We start from the raw sequence: 19,512 nt of genomic DNA, 5'->3' as shown, positions 1-19,512 counted from the left end.
GCATCCCTGTGCGCTACGTACACGCTTGTTACTAGGGAGACAGAAAATGCGCATACGTCCCGAAAGTAGACTTGCGAAAGTTGAGTAGCTCGCGACGTATTACTTTGCGATCCAAGTGCTAAGGTACTAAGAGGGTACCGAGAACGCTTATGAAGAGGCACCGCGATACCTGACCTTCACTTTGCGGAATGTAGATTGTACCAGCTGAGAAAGCGTATCTTAATAATCATACTGTACTCACATATGCTCGTCCTGGGAATAAGAAATTTGAAAATGCTAAACGTCACGTTTAAACATTGCAGGGAGAATGGATCTGAGAAGAGCAGCCTCGGTTACCAGAGAAAATTCTTTAGAGAAAACGCCATTAAAATATTTAGTTAAATTGCAAGAATTTCACACATACACACATGCGAGAATTATCCGACGACCAAACTAATAATACGTTTTTTGATTGGACAATTAGGGAAGTAAATTCCACGAAAATGAAAATTAATCTGGGGAAAGAATGTAAAATAAAATATTAATATTATTTATCGGTCGATTCTGTAAAAGTGAGATGTATCCAGAGATATATCCAGTATATTTACCTTCTTTCGAAGGAAAGAGGAGATATGAGAAAGTCCAAAATATTTTCGTATCGCACCGACGGATATAAATCGTCTTTCTTAGACAATTTTATCAAACCGACATGTAACTTCTTGCCACTATGGTTCTGTTAGGTGTGAATTTACAAGGATAAGATAGAAGAAGAGAAGAGTTTTTCGCCCTGACGATCCATCCTCTTTGTTATTTGCTCAAAAAGAATATGTCGGGACGATAGACGTAAAATAAATACGTGTCGTTATCTTGTCTCATTTATCTTATTCGTAATCCGATCTCCCGAGTTTTATTATGCATTTTATTATGCATTTTTCATTCGCGCTCAAAGATAATTAATATTCAAAAAGATAAATAGTAGTTAGCTGCGGCATTATTTGATAGAGGAAAACAATTTTCTCTCTTTATATCATTTGCATTCTCGTGCCATGATAGAAAACGCTCGCGTGTGACAGGCCGTTAAAATAAGACTGAAAACAAATTTCGAGCTCTCACATAAATTACGACGAGATTAATTAAGAGACAGATTGATAAATTCAAGATTTCGGATTTTATCATTGCGGATTATTTTTCTTATCTTTTCACAAAGAGCTCTGAACGTTTATACGGCTATATAAACTGAAACGCCGTGAATACGATATGCGCAGCGGTAACAGTTATCCACGAACATTAACACCATTACGAACCTTGAATGATACCATGAACGTTGGGAGAATTAATTTGATCCCTTAGCTTTCGTTCAAGTATTACAACGGTCGGAGAGACGGAGAAACATCCTCCGTGTTTAGATTATTAACGCTCCAATTATTTCAAATGTCGGATTATTTGCGTAAGCGCATTACGTTGTCTACGATATTAATAAGTGCGGCGCTGGCTGGAACCGTGAAATAATCATAAATCCCGATTTCGCGTCTTCAAAGGGACCGGGCGGATGTCGCGCAACCCCGCAAAGTATATCCCGCCGTAATTGTTCCGGGGATATATAATTATTCTCGAAACGTATTACGTGTTCGTGGCAAGGGCGAATTTTCTCTCCACTCTTTGCCGTATCACTCGGACCGCAACACTCGCGGCCGCTCCCGCTGCGTTTCCATCCTATTTTTCTCTCCATCCTGTCCACCCCTCATCCACGTCCACGTGGCAGCCATGTAATGCATCGGGTGAGATATTCAAAAATTATTACGCAAAGTCCGCGCTTATTGTGTTGCTCGTGTCGTTCGCCGATTTTGAGTTGCGTGTTAGGATTATTATCGTGCCTTCTTAAAAGATTAGATTTCTTTTCTAAATTTTAATTACAATTTGAAAAAGTTGTAATTATTTAGAGGAGCAACCTCCAATGATGTTGATCTTGACATTTTTTTTGTAAGTTTCGTCAATTTGATGTTCTCCTTTTCTCCTTTATTTTAAGTCAGGATTACAAATAAAGACTGCATTTTTTTCTAAATAAAATATATCCGAAAATTATACGGCATACAGCAAAATAGGAAAGTAAAGGAACGCTTCTTTAGATAAAAAGAATTGATATTTTGTCCATCTGTTTTCAAGTGCATTCTCTTCCTTCAGTCAGAAGAAAAAGCATATGATGTAAAGCATATTCGAAGTGCCTGCGTCTCGTATCAAGAAATATTTCACCGCGATATTTTTCCTGCGATATTATATCCCAGCGCGATTTATTTACGGTTTCCGGTCCTGCTTGGCTGGATGCGTTTCTTACTCGTGCTTGACGTGTAGCTCGCATGCATCGACATGCATTCGGGTGCGAGCTGCCGCGGAGATCGTAGGGTATATCCGCGTATCGATCGGTAATCGCCTTTTCTGCAGCTCGACCGGCCGGATACGTCCGTGAATGCGGACTGCGAATTTGCGACAGCGCTCGCCGGCACGTGATGGACATTTCCCGATGCGAGACGTTACGTTTGGAAAAACTGCACGCTCGCTACTGTTGTCCTATCCGCGTTGTCACCTGCGGTTGTATAAGGAAACGTGAACTTGGAATAGAAAAACCGGAGATGTGATCACTGACGAGGAGGCAGCTGTGCACTCATATTTACGACGCGCCCTAAATTAGAAAATTTCAATTCTTAATCAATTTTTAATAAACATATTTTAATAAATTTTAATAAATATCCCAAGTGACTTCGCGATATAATATGAAATAATCTCGATATTGCATCCAGATGGCACGTTAGGGCGCGTAGACATACGAAACGTGTACTCTTCCCCCGGATTCATTGCTCGTTCGCTATCGCCATTCCCTCTATTTATTTTGTCAGATAAAATATTTTTCTATTTCCGCATGTGTATCTCGGCTCGTGCATAGCTCGCTACAACGGCGCAATAAATTATTGATGAACAATATCTCGAGATCCGTTCCTTTCGCGTTCGCGAGCGAGATTCCACGGCTCGATCGGCGGGAATAAATCCGTCCTTTTTCTGTCCGTCGCGATACGAACACGTACGGAAAAGTTGCCCGTTCGCCGACCTCGCGTTTCGGAGAAATTCTAAACGGGGGTAGCCCTCTGCGTCCGGAAGAAACTTTCGTCGCAGCTTTTGTCGCGGACTTACAGACTGCGACGATCCCGTCTTCCGGCGTCCTGAGGCGTGCTTCTTGTTTTTTCTCCCCTTTTCGCCTCTATTCAGGATTGTGGAATTGTGGAATTCCGTTCGCCCTTCATCCCTACGCTTTGCCGCGCTTGGTGTGTCGTTACGCTTTCCGAACTTCCGCAAATGAATACGGGTACCGGTACAGAAGTATCCAGGGAAATTGAAATGAAAAATACAAAAGAGATATTTCACCAAGAGATTCCGACGTTGCGTAAAATGGTTGCGCGGCATGGTCACTAATATTTTAGCATTAACCTTTTTGAAGAATCCGTTTTAAATATGTGTATTTTTTATTACCACACGGAAAAATAGTTGGCGGTGTCAAAATTCCGTTTAAAAATAAACGAATCAGAAATTCCGATTGAAATGACTAGATTTCTGATTTAAATTAAAAAACCAGAAGTTTTGCTACTTTAAAACTGAATCCTGAAACTTTAATCGGAATTTCAGATTCGTTCATTTTTAAACAGAACTGGTCTGGTACGATTCATCAAATTTTCTTCGTGCACAAAAGTAACAGAAAATATTAAATATTTTATACTTTCGAGAAAATGCTGTCATGCCACGGCAAGGAGATCCAACAAGAGAGATCTATGATGCCTTGTAGAGATGTTTGTTCGGGGCGAGATTGTAAAGTTTAACAAATCAAGCAACGTTTAAGCTGTATTTAGAAATGAAACAAGCGTTCAGTAATAAGATGGTGAGATTTAGTTGCATGTTCGCGCGCTCGTTCTCCCGTACCAAAGTAATTCGGGCAGAATTCGGTGTAGCTTTAAGCTGAAGAAGAAGAGAATCTTCCTCTCCCATGTCAGCAAGATAAGAACAGGTATTACGACATTGTTAGGCCAACAACGCGGACGCGGGAGAGAACTTTATAAGACTCTACTTTTATCAGCGCGTTCCGCTCGGGTCTTTTTCAGTCTCTCTTCCGCAATTTCATTCCCCGTCTTTTAAAAGTTTTCTGTCCTCTCTGAGAGATTCTTTCCTTTTCGCGCAGCGAAAGTTGGCCGGCTAATTAACACTTTTCGCTTAATAACAGGCGAAACAATAACGAACATTCGCGACTCGGTGCGGAAGTGTGGAAACTTTAATTTTACGTATTTGCACTGTCCACAAATTTCAACAAACAACAAATTGTTTTTCTCTCGGTCGCCATCTCGGCCTCTGTTCCACACACTGTTGGATGCACACGGCATTCCAAATTTTCTTTGTAAAGTATACCAGAATTATACAACTATCTACGTGACGAAATAAAAACGGACCGGGGAGGAATGCCGTGGCGTTTGCGAGAACTCGGCAAAAAGCAGCCTTTATCCTTTTTAACTGTACCGTGAGAATTTATGACCGCGATGCCATCGTTAAATTATACACAGGTAGCGTTCAGTCGGAACATTTATTAAACTTTAGTTTTAACCAACAGTTATCAAAGCAATTTCCGTAACCGTAATGAAGCGAATGCCGCTTCAAATCCGCAATAATGTTGCGAGGTCCATAAATTCGACGGGCGAGGCTTCGCCTCGAGGTTGGGAATTTTATCGTCGAGACGATTATAACTTTGTCGCACCTGCGACGTTTATTGTGAACATCGTGGACGACACTTCGTGGGGCGATATTAACTCGACGTTAAATAATTTGTTCAGTCCTCTCGCCGCGGTGGGCGTAAGTGTTTGTTTTCGAAAATCTCGTTAACCGTCGTCGTAGCGCGATGACGTCACCTCTATGTTCGTCTTAAGCCTCTTAGGAGGCCGCGGGAACGTCGACTTAGCGATACACCACGGAATTGAATTTCACTTCTCGCGCTTCTATGTCGCAGACAATGCGGACGATTCCGTCGCGGAAACCAGCATTCAACGATTGTTCTGTCAATTATTCGTGATACTCGAACGAGTTATCACGCGTGTTCAACGCGTGAGTTTTGCGAGTGTTCGAAAGCTGCAACGCGCAATGTGTTCAACGCACGAGCGAATCGCGAACCGAACTTTGATATTCCCTCGCAGTTTCGCTCGCTCGTCTGACTAATGGACGAAGCGAGACCGTGTCGATTGCATTGGCATCGCTTTGCATCGAAATAAGGAAGTTTCTGGGAGGGAAATAATTAACAAACAATGGCAATCTTATGGATATTTAAGTTGCTCGCGAAATATAAATATGTCGCATCTAGACATTTAACAACATATAAATGTTTTGTACTTAGAAAGTTTCATCATTTATCTTTGAGTTTCAATTTTCTTGCGATTTGATTCCTCATGTTGTGACTTTAAATTAAAGCAACACTAAAGAAAAGCTACAAGCTATTCCACGATTTTGTAAGATATTAATTTTATGAAATAACAAATGTAATTAATATACGTAAATGTATATTACATGTATTTCTAACATTATCTTTCCATCTACATAGAGTAAGAGTCAATTAGTGATGTCACATCACAGAAATACGCACGATTTTGTCACTTGTCATTTCGCGCGTGTACTGTGAATCATTCACATTTGACTTTCATACTACATGACTTGATACATCAATTTTTATTTAAAACATTTTTTCCATTTTTTATAATTTCAAATTTTTTTTATTCGCTTCGAAAAAAATAATCAATTTTTTCCTCTCCTAAAAGTGCGTATGTGTACACATAAAAAAATACGTGTTCTTTCTTACTTTGATCTGGAACATATTAAAGGCTCATCAGAATTGAAAGGGGACACTTCCGTGTGTTTCTTTATAAGTTCTCTTTCAAGAACTCTTCTTTGTTCTTCAGACTTGGGATACTTCGAAGTACTTCGGGGCATCTTAAAACTTCGCCGCTTATTCTATCTTATAATATCCAGATTCTATATAATATCCAGAGGATGACAAAGTGGAAATTTATATCGCGGTCACTTTCGAAGTAGCGGGAGAAGCGCGGATCCATGGGGATTCAATTATACTTTCGAATCGATTCGTACCAAAATTGGGGGGATTTTCGAGACAACAGCGAACTACTAGCGGGCGAAACACTCCGGAAGTTTGCCGCAATCACATACACATAGAATGGTCTGGCGGTTCGCACGCCTTTCTGACCATTCTCACAGCAGCAGCCGTGTCGTCACATGGTCCAGAAGTTTACCCCTGATCTCCAGCGGTTCTCATTGAAATTCTGAACACACTTTGCACACACGCGCACATCACACGAATAACCTGCTCTTCCGCTCTCTGTCTGAGACATCGAGTTTCAATATTTCCTCAAGAAGTTATTTGAATGGCTACCGATCTCTCCAGGCCGTACGTGGCAATAAAGCTGGCCAATGTTTAACAAAGCATGATGGCACAATACGAGAGCGAAATAATACATTTTATTTTAGAATTCTTTAAAATCAGTGAGGAATACAAATGAATATAAAAAGAAGATCCGTCGGTAGAGTCAGCATTACATCGTGACGTATTTCTACATTTGTTACTTGATTTAAAAGTCGCCAGCGACACACTCAATTATTCGTAAATTATAAAATCAAGATGTATTTTATTTATTGATATAAATCAAAGCGATATTGGAGGAAATTACGTTGTATGCTGTAGGGAAAAAATATATTTTGTATTGTGGAGCAATAGATTTGAAAATTTCTTGTCACGTTAATTTCTCGAATTAAAAACTGGTGGACTTTTGCGGGACTAATTCACGTAGATTGCCATTTCCGAGCAACTTGCGGCGCGTCGACCACGGAACGTTCGTAATTTCATTTTGGTGAGCGAGCGGACGTCGAGTTCGCAATTGATGACCTGGATGGCATTTGCCATCTCGTGCGAGAACAAAAGCCGGATTAATGACAGATAGACGGAGATAGACCGAGACGATCTCACGTAATAAAATCCAAAGTTGTAGAGAGGAAGTGGCGCTAGTCCGATGATTATTTGACATTTGTATCTCGAGTTTACTAAAGAATTTCTAAAGGCGTGAACCGTCTTACCTGTTGACCCCTATAAACGCTTGTTCAGAATTCCTAATTTGTTCCTAACTTGAATAGATTGGCGGCAAGTTTGGCGGAAGCTGTCTACCTGCCTACGGTACCTAGTTGTCCTCTCGAGTTTTTCTCAACGACATTTTTCTTACGAAATATCTTTTTAAAATTTTATTTTTCTCTTACGATTTAAAAAATAAAATTTGTCTATGTTTTCATGTAATCCTGATTAATTTATTTTAATTAATATATTAGTTATATATTAGTAATTATAAACCGAATACAAAGAAATATTTTATTACAAAATGATGATCTCGTCTCAATGAGTTTTTGAATGAGATCGAATGAGAAAACGCAGGATTAATTCTAGATGAAAAAGAATTATATGTATTTAAAAAAATTGTTAGGACCTTAATGGCGATTGAAATATTTTCGTTTGCCGTAGATAAACCCCTTTAAGGTTTCTCTTTGACGAGATACGGATCGCGCGATAAGTCATAACGAATTTCTCTCTGGAGCTTAATTGCGTGGCTGTTCTAGACGTGTTAGTCGCGATAAGATCGCGTCTACCGCGAGACGAAGACCTTTCGGGGAATGACAAGTTAACAGTTAAACTCGCTGCCTTCGAGAGAAAACGCCGAAGAACCTGGGGAGTCTCTCTGGGAAAATGGAAAAGGGACTTGAAACTGAAAGGCACGGAGACGTGATGGGAAAGTTCAATCGAGGGATTCCGGAGGAATTGCATACCGGTGCGAGAACCGGTACTTAAGTGTAACGAATGTTACACGTCAAAATCCGTATGAAATAACGTCGCCCCCGCGCGCCGTTTTCCGCACCCGGAAATCTTGTTACTCGCGTTCCGGCGCGTCCTTCTTGCTAGCCCGGAAATACCGCGAGATGAAGTTTCTCCTCTCGGATACTCGACCCAGGGAAATATTTCGGTCGTCTCTTAATCTCGCCTCTCTGTAATTTGCTCTTTACTCTACGATTGATGCAGACATGACGAAGACATTTTTTTTTCTCCCTCTAATCCGACGTTGCGCACCTGCAGGCGCTTTATTTCAGAATTCCGTCCTTCTTCTTTCTCCGCGATTATCCGCGTAATTTCAAAGACAAATATCATCGATTAATTTAAGTAAAAGATTATCGATTAATGAGAATTATTAAGTGTCGTTGGTAATTTCGTGCTCGGGATGATTTATGGGGTTACTTTAAAGTGGAAACTTCAAAGCGACGCTTCTGTCTTTCTTTCGCTCGTGGCAGTCTTAAAAGTTGCGGTTTTAATTACATAGATTGTGCGCTTTTAAATAGAATATATATATATATATATATATATATATATATATATATATATATAGAGAGAGATAAGGAAAACATAACGCTGCTGAGCCAGCTGAGTTTCTGTGTGCGAGCTATGCTGGTGTCATTAGAGACGGATCGAGGGAAGGAACAATGAAAGAAAGGACGGTAACCCACAGGCTAGCGGAACGGTACGTTTACGAGACTCCCTAAACACTGTGCTTTTGAGAGATGGTGGAATGAATGATGCGCACTTGCGAGACGGTACGTTTATGAGACGACGGAAGATTGCATTTACGGCTGACGACAATTCTAGAGACGGTTCTGTCAGAGACAGTGATGTATTTAGGTTTAAATTCGTAACGTGATCCAGAATCGCCGGCATTAGAGGAAAGGGAAAGATCGCCTTTTCAGATAAAATTTAAAAAACATTTTTAAAAAAGGAGCGTAGGCTTGAAAAGGTAAAGAATGAAAGAAAAAGATATTTATTGTGGATTGATCACATTGATTTTAAGAGGGATGAAAAAAATAAAAAATCGTGATTGAATATATAAGTCTTATAAGGGCGCCAGAATATATAAATCCGCTACTGGCAAGAAACGGTAAAAGGATGCGTCTGAGAGAGAGATGGAACAAAGATGCGTTTGCAAGAGAGGACAAAGCAATGCATTTGTGTGAGACAACGAAAGGATGCATTTACTAGCGACAGGGACGGACGATTCTAGACTTTCCCTTCTTATCTCCATAGTGATTTTAATAAAACACTATGGGTTTCGTTAAAATAAAAAGATATCTTATTAAAAATTTAAATTAAAAATTATAAGCGATGTAATAATACAATTTATTTGAAAAATAAAAAATTTTAAACTTGTAAAATCTTGTTAAACTAATGCAATTATTTTTTATCTCTTATATCAATTTCTAATTTTAAATAATTTTGCAAATTTTAAGCAGTTTGCTCTTACAATCAATGTTATATTGGTTAACATTAAATTTTTATTTCGAGAAAAAGGACGAGAGGGTCCTTTTTGTAACCGGTAGGAAACATAATTCGACCTGTTATTTTGTCAAAATTTTAGGAACAGAATTTCCACGGATTTCTAGTGAAAAAAAAAATGACACGTCGAAGCTCGTAAACCATGGAGCCTGTGTATATAACGTATACTTTTGAAAATCTTTTCCAATTGTGAACGAGACAGCACTTTGGGCAGTTGACTATAACGCGGCCTAGGGGCGACGAGACACAAGGAGCGAGCAATGTGCTTGTCGGCGGTGGCGAATGAAAGAAGGGCCGGCGCGACGGGTGGCGGGGGAGGAGAGAGGGGGGGGGGCAGGCGGCCGCGGAGCGTGGCTGCTCGTCAGTTTGCCCGGAAACGTGGCGCTGGAAGGATGCGTGTCGTTTCTTGCGAGCGTTCCGTACACGTGGTCGCGAACGCCGTTTCTTCTTTCCTTGCGCCGACACTTTCCGGTGGTGTTGCGTATGTGTACGCGTGATGGTTGTACATGTGTGTACATATGTGTGTGTGTGTGCCGCGCGTGTACGTGTGCGCGCGGCCAAGTGTAATGCGGTCTAACTTCTAGCGTGCTCCAGCGACCACCGTGATAGCCGACGCTGGCGAACGGAGTAATGGTCAGCTTCAAAAGCAACAACGTATCCAGGTATTTCGCTCGGCGTACTCGTACGGATTCGTTCGATCCGCTCGGCTGCGACGACCGCAATTCCTACCTGCAAGAGGGGACGAAACCTTTTAGTACGTCAAGGGATTACGCGGTTTGGAGCAAGCGGCGAATGTTTATCGATTGAAAAACGCGCGAGTTACGTTATATATCAATTTTAATACTGAGAAAAAAAATAATTCTTAGAAAATATTTCATAGGAAATAATTCTTTTTTCGACTTTGGGCTATTTTAATTGTGCTAAATAATTTCAAATTGACGTCGAAGAAATCGCAAAAAGTTAATTTTTTATTTCATAATTTCGTCAGAAATTATCGTATGAACTTTGATATTAAAAAAGTCACGGTAGATGATTTTCAACGTCGAAACGAAAACTATTATCCGCGTAAATTACTTTCATCCGATCAGCAGGCTTGCTTTTGTAACGCGAATAATGAGACGAGTGTCGCCCTTTGTTTCTCTGAGTAAGGAAATAATGGCGGAACTTCGCGTTCCACTGAATTAAATAATTTTCAATTTAATTTGCTCCGATTAGCCGTCGAGTGTACTTGTAAAATGTAAATTATGTCGAGCGGGTTTTGCAGAAGTGATTATCGCGTCGAAAACAATTACGCGCGATGCCACGAGATTATTTGCTGCGAATGATAATCGGTTTACGCGCTGCATACTTAACGCACGCACGCACGCACGCACGCACGCGTGAAAAATTCAACGGAATGCATTTCCGAGAAACGCAAATTAAGTTAATACTAGACTGTGCGCGATTCATAATGTTTTTTAACTTTGTCAAAAAAAAAAAAACCGCTAGGTTACGTACAAATAGTAAATAATAAATAAAAATTTCAATGGTGAATCCACGCACGCTCGCGCTACTCGCAAATCTCGCGAAAATGAAGGATAAATTGCAAATTTCGAATGGCACACGAGATTGCCTTGGAGAATTGTAAATAAATATAAATTTCAATGACGAATCCGCGCACGCTCGCGCGCTACTCACGCAAATCTCACGTACATCTCATGTATAAATTGCAAATTTCGAACGACACGACGAGATCGCTTTGGAAAGCAACAACAACAAATAATAATAAACAAAAATTTCAATGGCGAATCCGCGCCCGCTCGCAACTCTCGCGTATGAGGACTAAATTGCAAATTTTGAATGGCAAGATCGCTTATTATACGACGCGTGGGTGGGAGAATCATGTCGCGTGCGCCTTGCAAAAAGAATTTCTTCACTCGTGCAATATCCGCGATACAGATGCCGACGTGTCTGGTGCTTCTCTCCGCGCGTGGATTCTGCATCGCGCGCATTCTTTCACAGCAATCGCGAATTCCAGACGTGGTTTCGAGCGCTCCCGATTAGAGTACCGGGTTAATGGCGAACGCGAGCATCGAGATCGCGCACCATTTGGCTCGGTCAACTCCCCGTATCGATACGAGCAATGCAAAAAAGATGCAAAAAAGATACATCTTTGCCGGATTCGATCACGCGGAATGCAATCTTGCAGATCGGTTTCCAACATCGCGAGGGGTAATCGCGACGCGTGCATTTTGTGTTTCGCCGGTTTATCCGAAAATAAACGCGACGGGGGGGAGGAGGGGGACGAGAGGCTCGATCGAGAATATGGGGGAAGGGATCTTCGGGACCACCGCCACGAGGGCGGCGCGTTGGAGCGGCGCCATTAAGGTCAAGTATAGAATGTCTCCTTGTCTAAAGTTGGAAAGTTACGCTTTCGGTAAGGCTCGAACATGGAACATATGCTCGCCGCATGCGAGCGAAATAACATCGCGACGAATCGCATCCCCTCGCGTACATCCCTCAGTAATCATATTTATAAACTGACGTTTCACCTCCTACGACATGCGTTTCCCTCTTAAATCAAATTGTGAAATTGCAAGAATTTCGTCATATTTCGACAAAGCTCAAATTTACAGGTCGATTTATTATATTTCTTTGTCTTTTGTCCCAAGAATACATATCGATTACAAGCTCGTTAACTGTGACAAATTTATGTAAATGCAAATTAGTAATGTTATATATGTAATCAGGTATCGTTTGTACTCGGAAGAGATCGTCACGCTTCAAAGCATTCGAAAGCATTATTTGCATTGACATTTGCGTTTCGATTCGGAAGGTATTCAAACATCGGAAGACCTGTTAGGGCCATCTCTCCTGGTCGGCGTGAGGACGGTAATTTCCAGTCAGGTAGCATCTGCTGTGGAAGCCAATGCCCGCATCATCGTCGATACTTTGCCATCAGCTTCCGATTATCATGTTTTTCCCTTTCTGCCTTGCCTCGTTTTTTTCACGTCACATGGCCGTCTCGTTGTGAAACTTAGCGCACGCGGCACAAATCGTTGGAGATCGTTTAATATAGACCAACGTTACAATCTTATCACGACTGATAACAAGAGATTGAAGTGGATCGATTTCTCTCTTTCTCTCTATCTTTTTTAAAGATGTTATTGTTGCCATTGGCTTTGGCACCAATCACATTGTAAGATAAGATCAAAAATCTATTCTTTCAATAAAGCAATTAGCTCGCTAAAAGTTTTTTCTTTCTTTACGACAGCTGTTATTGAAAAGGATAAAGACTGTCCAGCTAAGGTAACGATTCTCAATCTCTCGTATTCAAAATCCTTTTCTGAAATGTAAAATGTGCAAATGTGTTACTTTCAAACATGATTTATAAATTTTAATTATTCAATATAAATTCTAGATTTTATACAGAATATTTTTCAATTATTCGGTACAAAATAGTTATATCACAAAATCAGATTAGAAATGAAAAATTTAAAAATTATTAATATCTTGATCAATCGAGAAGCAATGTAATCCTTTTTTTCCAGCTTTTTCCAGCTTTTTAATTAATAACATTTTTGTTATAAAATATGGAAAACTTTGAAAATATATAAAAGATATAGATATTATTTCTGCCAAGAGAAAAAGAGAAAAATTGAAAATGTAGAATTTTCACTAGGCATGAATATCTTTCAATTTTCCAAGACGTTGCGAACCACTGGTTGGGAATCGCTGTGAATTAAGGTTGAGGGATTTTACCGACGTGGAAGACCTGAGAAGACTCTGAGAAGATCAGTACCGATCCTTCGTAATGCAGCAATGCAGCAATGTACACTCTTACAAAAGATGGGATTATTACGATATCGGAAATAAACAATTTAGCATTTCCTGAGATTTCCTGATTAATATTTTTAGATCTTCTCCTTGAATTTCTTTTCGGGACACTGATATTTAACGCAAAAGAAAATTTAACTATCAACTTGAATTCTAAAACAAAATCATGAAAATTTCATCTTTTGCAATTTTTTAATAAAATAAAAACTGTGGGTTTTCAATTCAAGTTTGATTAGAATATACATTAGAATATAAAGATGCGATCCACCGAATGTGGAACTTAACGCTTCGTGCACAGTTTCTTATTTGTGCAACTGTACGACTGTAGAGAAGAAAACGAGACGAAAGCGTCTCGCGTTCTTTCTCTTCGTTTTGTGATCTGTGCTTTATATTCTGTGCACTCTTCACATGCTCCTTTTTTTTTTTTTTTACAGAATATTTGCAGAGAACGCCAGTCGTAATTTTTCGGCCATAAAATATAAAGTTTGAGACGCACACTCCGCGGTCTGCGGAATAAAACGTGTCTTTGCTGCCACTTTGAAACATTCATACGCGCAGGAATACCTCACAATCTTCCCTCCGACTCGGCTTCGCTCGTTTGCCCTTCTTCTCTCGTCCTCCTCGCGCATAACTTATTGTACGAGCGTGCTGCATCGGGCGAATTGCGCGGATACACGAAGCGATCCCCGCGTTTTTCCGTGACTTCTCGTTAAACATTTGCGCGACGAACCCCTTTCTGGAACTCTAGCACGACGGTCTTGAATTACGCCGCGCGCACCGGTGTTCGTGGCGGATTTAGGGCTTGCATTTTTAAGCCCTCCGTGTCGATTCGAGCTGCGCTTCTTACCCCGGTAGTTTGTAACGAATCCTTGTTTAAACTTTTTCTTAATCTCTTTCCGTATCCGGGAGTCCAAAGGGGAAATCCAATATTATCGATGCCGACATATCCAAGTCAAGGAAAGCCAGGAAAGAAATGCACATGGAAAAAAAAAAAAAAACAGGCTGAAATATCTAAAAATTTAATCGGATTTGAATTTGAATATAATTTTGTTGGGCCATTAGAATTAGTTTATGTAAGACGTTCAAATTGATTGCTAAAATACCAGAAATTTCATCTATTATTATTATTATTATTATGCTTATTCTACATAATAATCTTGATGGCCTAAAATTATTTTTAGATTACATTTTTAAATATTTTCAGCAAAACCATTCTTTTTGTGTAAATACAAATAACGAATTTGATATTTTTCTTAGGCTTCCTCGAACAAAGTAAAGTCGATATTTGTACCTTGATTGAAGAGGAATCGAATAAAGATTGAAACGTTCCGTCATTCACAACGGTACTTCAATTTAGTTGAAGAAGATCCGAGTAAAGGTTGAGACGCTCCGCTGTTTACAACGCTCTGTTGTTATTACACAGACATCTACGTTTATAGTGCTTCGTATTCGAGTTTCATATCAATTATGGAATGTAATATAAACTCAGTTGAAATTCCTAAATATAATTATTCTCGAAAACCAGAAACGTGTGCATACGTAGCAAGTAGCCTTCAAGCGAATTCGCTTATTCTTGACTGGAAATTATTTAAATAAATATCTGAATAATTTTATGAGTCTCTGGTTAGTGGGTCTATTTAATTTATCTAGCTTAATTTATCTCGAAAACGTGCATTTACTTGAAAATTTACTTGAAACTTTCTACGGGGAATTCATTTTCATTTTCTCCAAGAAATATATTTTTAGACTCGCAACTTGTCGTTTTTAATCATGTAAAACGAAGAATACTCATACCGTTGAATTACTCGTACATGTTTGTTCTCGTTCACCTAATTACTCAGCGATTCACTGCGATTACACGCATGGATCTTGATAACACCCGGCGCGACGTCTAATTACTCTCTTTCGCGAAACGCACGTCAGTCTTCATCTCGTCCAAAGCATCGCTATTCTTAGAACTTTGCGCTACCCGGCTTCATTACAGCGTGTCGAGACACATACTCCAGCCGATAGTATGCGATCAAAGTTTCGCCTCGCGAAATCATTATCGTCTATTAAAAACTCATCGAATTCATCAGCCAAGTTTTGTCGCCCCATAGAAAATTTTTAATCGTTCCATTAGAAGAATAAAGCTCGAAGAATCAAGCCTGTTAGAACTTTGTGAAAACTATCACGATTCACCATACATTCACCGGACGTACGTTTTTTCCCTGGTTTCATTTTTATTGGACGACTAAATGATAACGGCGCGACAGAAAGCGGGAAGATTAGTTCGGTGTTAGATAAGAATCCCACACTCGTTCCTTTTGACATTTCCGGTTTCAGTTTGAGGAGTTTCACACGTTACCACCGATAAATTTTATCTACCTGTGAGAAACATTACATAATCACGGGCAATTATTATAACGTACATGTTCCACATATTTTGGTAAAATTAAAATCCTTTTTGCAATCTCTTTTATCTTTTCTTGTCGAAAATTCGAGTTAAAAAACGCGAAAATGAATGATTAAATTTATGTCGATTTTTGAAATCTTGAATCTATTTGTATTTGTGGAATGATCCACAATCATCTATGTTACATTTTATTTATATGTACAATATTACGTTTACGGTTACATCTACTTTTAATTAAAGGAGCAAATTTATATTTATCAGAAAATTCACTAATTAATGAACTGATGCATCCGTTCATAAACACACAAAAGAGCGATTAGATGTGTATGGAAATGTTTCGAACAAATAGCAAAACTTTCCGGAAGGATACGCTTTATTTTTTATTGTGTGTGCACACAAACCCCACCAGAATTTCTGACTAAAAGGGGGCCCAGGTGCAACAGTGCCTTGCGACCGGATGTAACGAGCGTCCCTCCGCGTGCAATTACTGGCAGGTGCGAAAACAAATCGAATCCCAAAAAATAATGAAAAGCACATTGAAAGGAAGGTTTGTATACGTTTGTATACGTTTTTCATTTGTAAAAGAAATTTCTCACGTCAACGACTACTTGCCATATATATATATATATATATATATATTAAAAAAATAAGTTTGTTTATGGAGAGTGTTTTAGTAATTTCAATTAAGCAATTCTGAGAAGTCAAGTATTACAAAAAATTGATCAAGCAAAAATTTCATAGAGGAGGAAGATATGCTTTAGAAGGACAATGTCATGAATGTAACAGTTTTTTATATGTTTTTATCAAATATGGTCAACCTCGGAATTTTTTCAAAATGGAACTATATGAAATTTTATGTAACACGATTCCTTTATTTTGCACATAAAAGTATTAAGATAAACTTAAAAGTTAACGAGATATTTCATATTTTATTTTAACGTATTTTGATATAAAATATAAAATATCTCGTGAAATTTTGATAGCCTTATCTTAATATTTTTATAAGCAGATAAATCAATGAAAGGATCATATTACATTTATTAAAAAAGATTGCTCAAGTCCATTTGGAAAATAGCAGTATTTGTTATCTCACAAAAAGTTATCTCACAAAAAAAATGTATTCTATTTTTTTCTCTAAAACGATGAAAAAAAAATATTTTTTCTCTTTGAGTAATTTTCTATTCTTTTCCAAATTCTTTTCCAAAATTATTCAGATGTGAATTTTAAAACGAGAGATCTTATATATTTCATTTTATGAATCTTTTTTATGTTATTACTGTTGATGAAAGATGTTTCTTATCTTAGAATTTATCTGACTGATATTGGTCGATAACTGACAAGTATTGAAATATACAGAAAGGTCATGACGTCATCATTTAAATAAACATCAACATTAGTGCGAAAGAGATTGAAAATATCTGTGTCTGATCTGATAATGTTTTATCGATTATTGGATAATAATTAGATTCCTTCAAATCGATTATGAAAAAAACATGTAGGACGAATGTAGTAACGTAATGAAGGAAATAAAAAAAGGACATTATGTTTCACATGACCTATATCATTAATTAATTTTGAAAGCGGGATTTTGAATGTTTTATTCCTTTGCGAAATTTATGGGATTGTGAGATTTAAGAGTACAGTTTCATCCGGCGCGCGTACTTTTGCAAATAATTTATTACAAGGAAAAAAGCGAGATATGTCTATTTACTTTTTACATACTGAGATACTAAATCTGTGCTATCTTTTTAACTTAAATGAGTCCAAATAAAATAGAATATTTTTCTCTTTTGAAAACTACAAACATCATAATTTTTTTATTACGTTCTACGTTCTTTCTCTATTTCAAAAAGCGTTCCGTTTTTTTGTCAGAAAAAACCATTAAGAAGAATTTGCATAAATAAATTATATGACTTTCAATTATACTCGCTCGAAATTGCACGTCTCTTTTACGATTCTTATCTTACGCCGGGTGTTACCGACAGTAGAGTCGACTCTTCTGTACGATCGACCATGGGTATGACCTCATCTGTTCCTGGTACATACCTGGTGGAAAAAGAATAACCACGGGAGAGTTCCAGCACCCTCTTGACCAACATCTTTTTCGTTCGTTGATGTTTCAGCGAGCCGTCAACGCCACATCGCCATCTGCCTGGGACTCTGCGAGGTGCCCTGAGCCATTCTCATAATCATCAGCACAATCATCCCCATAGACATGAACTACCACCGTCGACGTACCTCACACCCCCACCGCCACCACCAGCATCGAGTTACATTACGGTGCAGCGCGGCTGCGTTCTGCATTCGAGGTGAGTTGCACCCGGTATATATATATATATATGTATATATATATATATATATATATATATACCCTCTGTTTGCATCGTCCTCAGAACAGGTCAGAAGGGTTGATGAGTTTGATATTAATTTTGCTGCCAGTGTCAATAGACAGTTTATTTCAATTTCACGAGATAGCGTCTTGAAAATTTGATACAGATTTTGAAATCGTGGGTCGTAGGCGAGTGAAGAATTGTAAGATTACCCCCTTTTCCGGGAGATAATTCAGATTTCTTTCACAGATTTTCATGTATGAGGAGGGTAACGCAAAACGGAAATATAAAATACATGTATTTCATACCCTTCCGTTTTGTATTTAGTTTTCATTTTTATCACTTAAATTATTAGTTTTGCTACCCAGCGAATATTTTATAATATCTACCCCACGATCGCAATTCAATCTACCTAATGTAACGTTGCGGAAAGATAAACGTCGCGGCAAAATACAGCTGAGGACAGCGCACCCCTTTCAGCGTGATGATTACATGTACATGTCTCTCTCTCTCTCTCTCTCTCTCTCGTCAAAAAGAGAGAGAGGTATAAGAAGAAGACTCGTTCCTTCCGCGAAATACTTGCTATTCAAAGCGGTACGCGCGGCCTGACATGAAAATACGAACGGATCGCGCTGCTTTGCTCGTTGTGGATTCCACGATAGCACGATGAGGCCTTTTATTCCGTAATGCACCGCGGATGATCGATCACATCGCGTGTGCGGTAACAATTCATTTCGAGTTGGAGGTTCTCGGTAACATTAGATTTTAATTATGACTTCGATCACATCGTTCTGTATTACTTTGCCCTATTGTCGGTTGTGGTCCTCTTCGCATCGTCGAACGTCTATTCGACATAGACAGACTGTAGGAAAGCACTTCATTATTTCAGACACGGGAAATCGATCGTTCGTTTCCAAAAATAAGCACACGCGCACTTTGACTTTGACTCATCTTTATACGAGTAATTTAACGAGAAATCACTTTCATAAAAACTTTCGAAAAAGAGTAATTGTAATTGGTAATGTTATTAAATTGGTCATATATATATATATATTCGATCCCGTGTCAGCTTTAAAACATTCGAGGAATTGGTATAAGGGGGATTTATATAAAACCACGAGCGATATCGGGGATATTTTAAATATAGATGGTATTGCACTAAATCTGGAAGCTGTTCCGCTGGTGATCAAAAGCGACGTAATTCCGATTTCTGTATTCACGGTAAGCAATCTTCGTGTCCTTCAAACGCGCCGGCTTTTGAAATACGCGCGCGGCGAAAAATCGGGTCCGCGGATCACGTTTTCCCAGCGCCGGAGGATTATGGAGAGCTCCCGATATGCGTACAAATCAGCCAAGTTGCTCGTACGAGTTGCTCATATTATGTACGTATATGCAGTAACCCGCCTAGCGAATCCTTCTCGCCTTTCGTACGTCGTGATAAAGGAAATAAAGAGCCTCTTGTCGCCTCCCCCTCTCTACTCCTCTCATCCCCTTATCTTTATCTCCCTTTTTCTCGCAGCGCCGATTGAAATCATCAATAGATA

The 19,512-nt window shown here is 39.0% G+C and overlaps 1 protein-coding gene across 9 annotated transcripts in view; it reads left to right on the top strand.

Annotated features, from left to right (window-relative positions):
• LOC105423105 (uncharacterized) overlaps positions 1 to 19,512 on the top strand; it is a 128,730-nt gene that overhangs the window by 23,028 nt on the left and 86,190 nt on the right. For 7 of the 9 annotated variants that reach the window (XR_016137876.1, XM_089070397.1, XM_011632746.3 and 4 more), the window contains exon 2: positions 17,762 to 17,947. Coding sequence is in view for 7 of the 9 variants with exons in the window: in XM_089070397.1 (XP_088926523.1) it covers positions 17,762 to 17,947 (186 nt within the window). In the remaining 2 variants the exon portion in view is untranslated. Of the gene's footprint in view, positions 1 to 9,816; positions 10,090 to 16,147; positions 16,186 to 17,761; positions 17,948 to 19,512 lie in introns of those variants that run through there. The other 2 variants (XM_089070399.1, XM_089070400.1) reach the window with 2 other exon arrangements.

The sequence above is a fragment of the Pogonomyrmex barbatus genome, unplaced genomic scaffold (assembly GCF_055798465.1).
Source record: "Pogonomyrmex barbatus isolate J1 unplaced genomic scaffold, ASM5579846v1 scaffold10, whole genome shotgun sequence".
Lineage (NCBI taxonomy): Eukaryota > Metazoa > Arthropoda > Insecta > Hymenoptera > Formicidae > Pogonomyrmex > Pogonomyrmex barbatus.
This window is presented reverse-complemented; position numbering and strand designations above follow the sequence as displayed.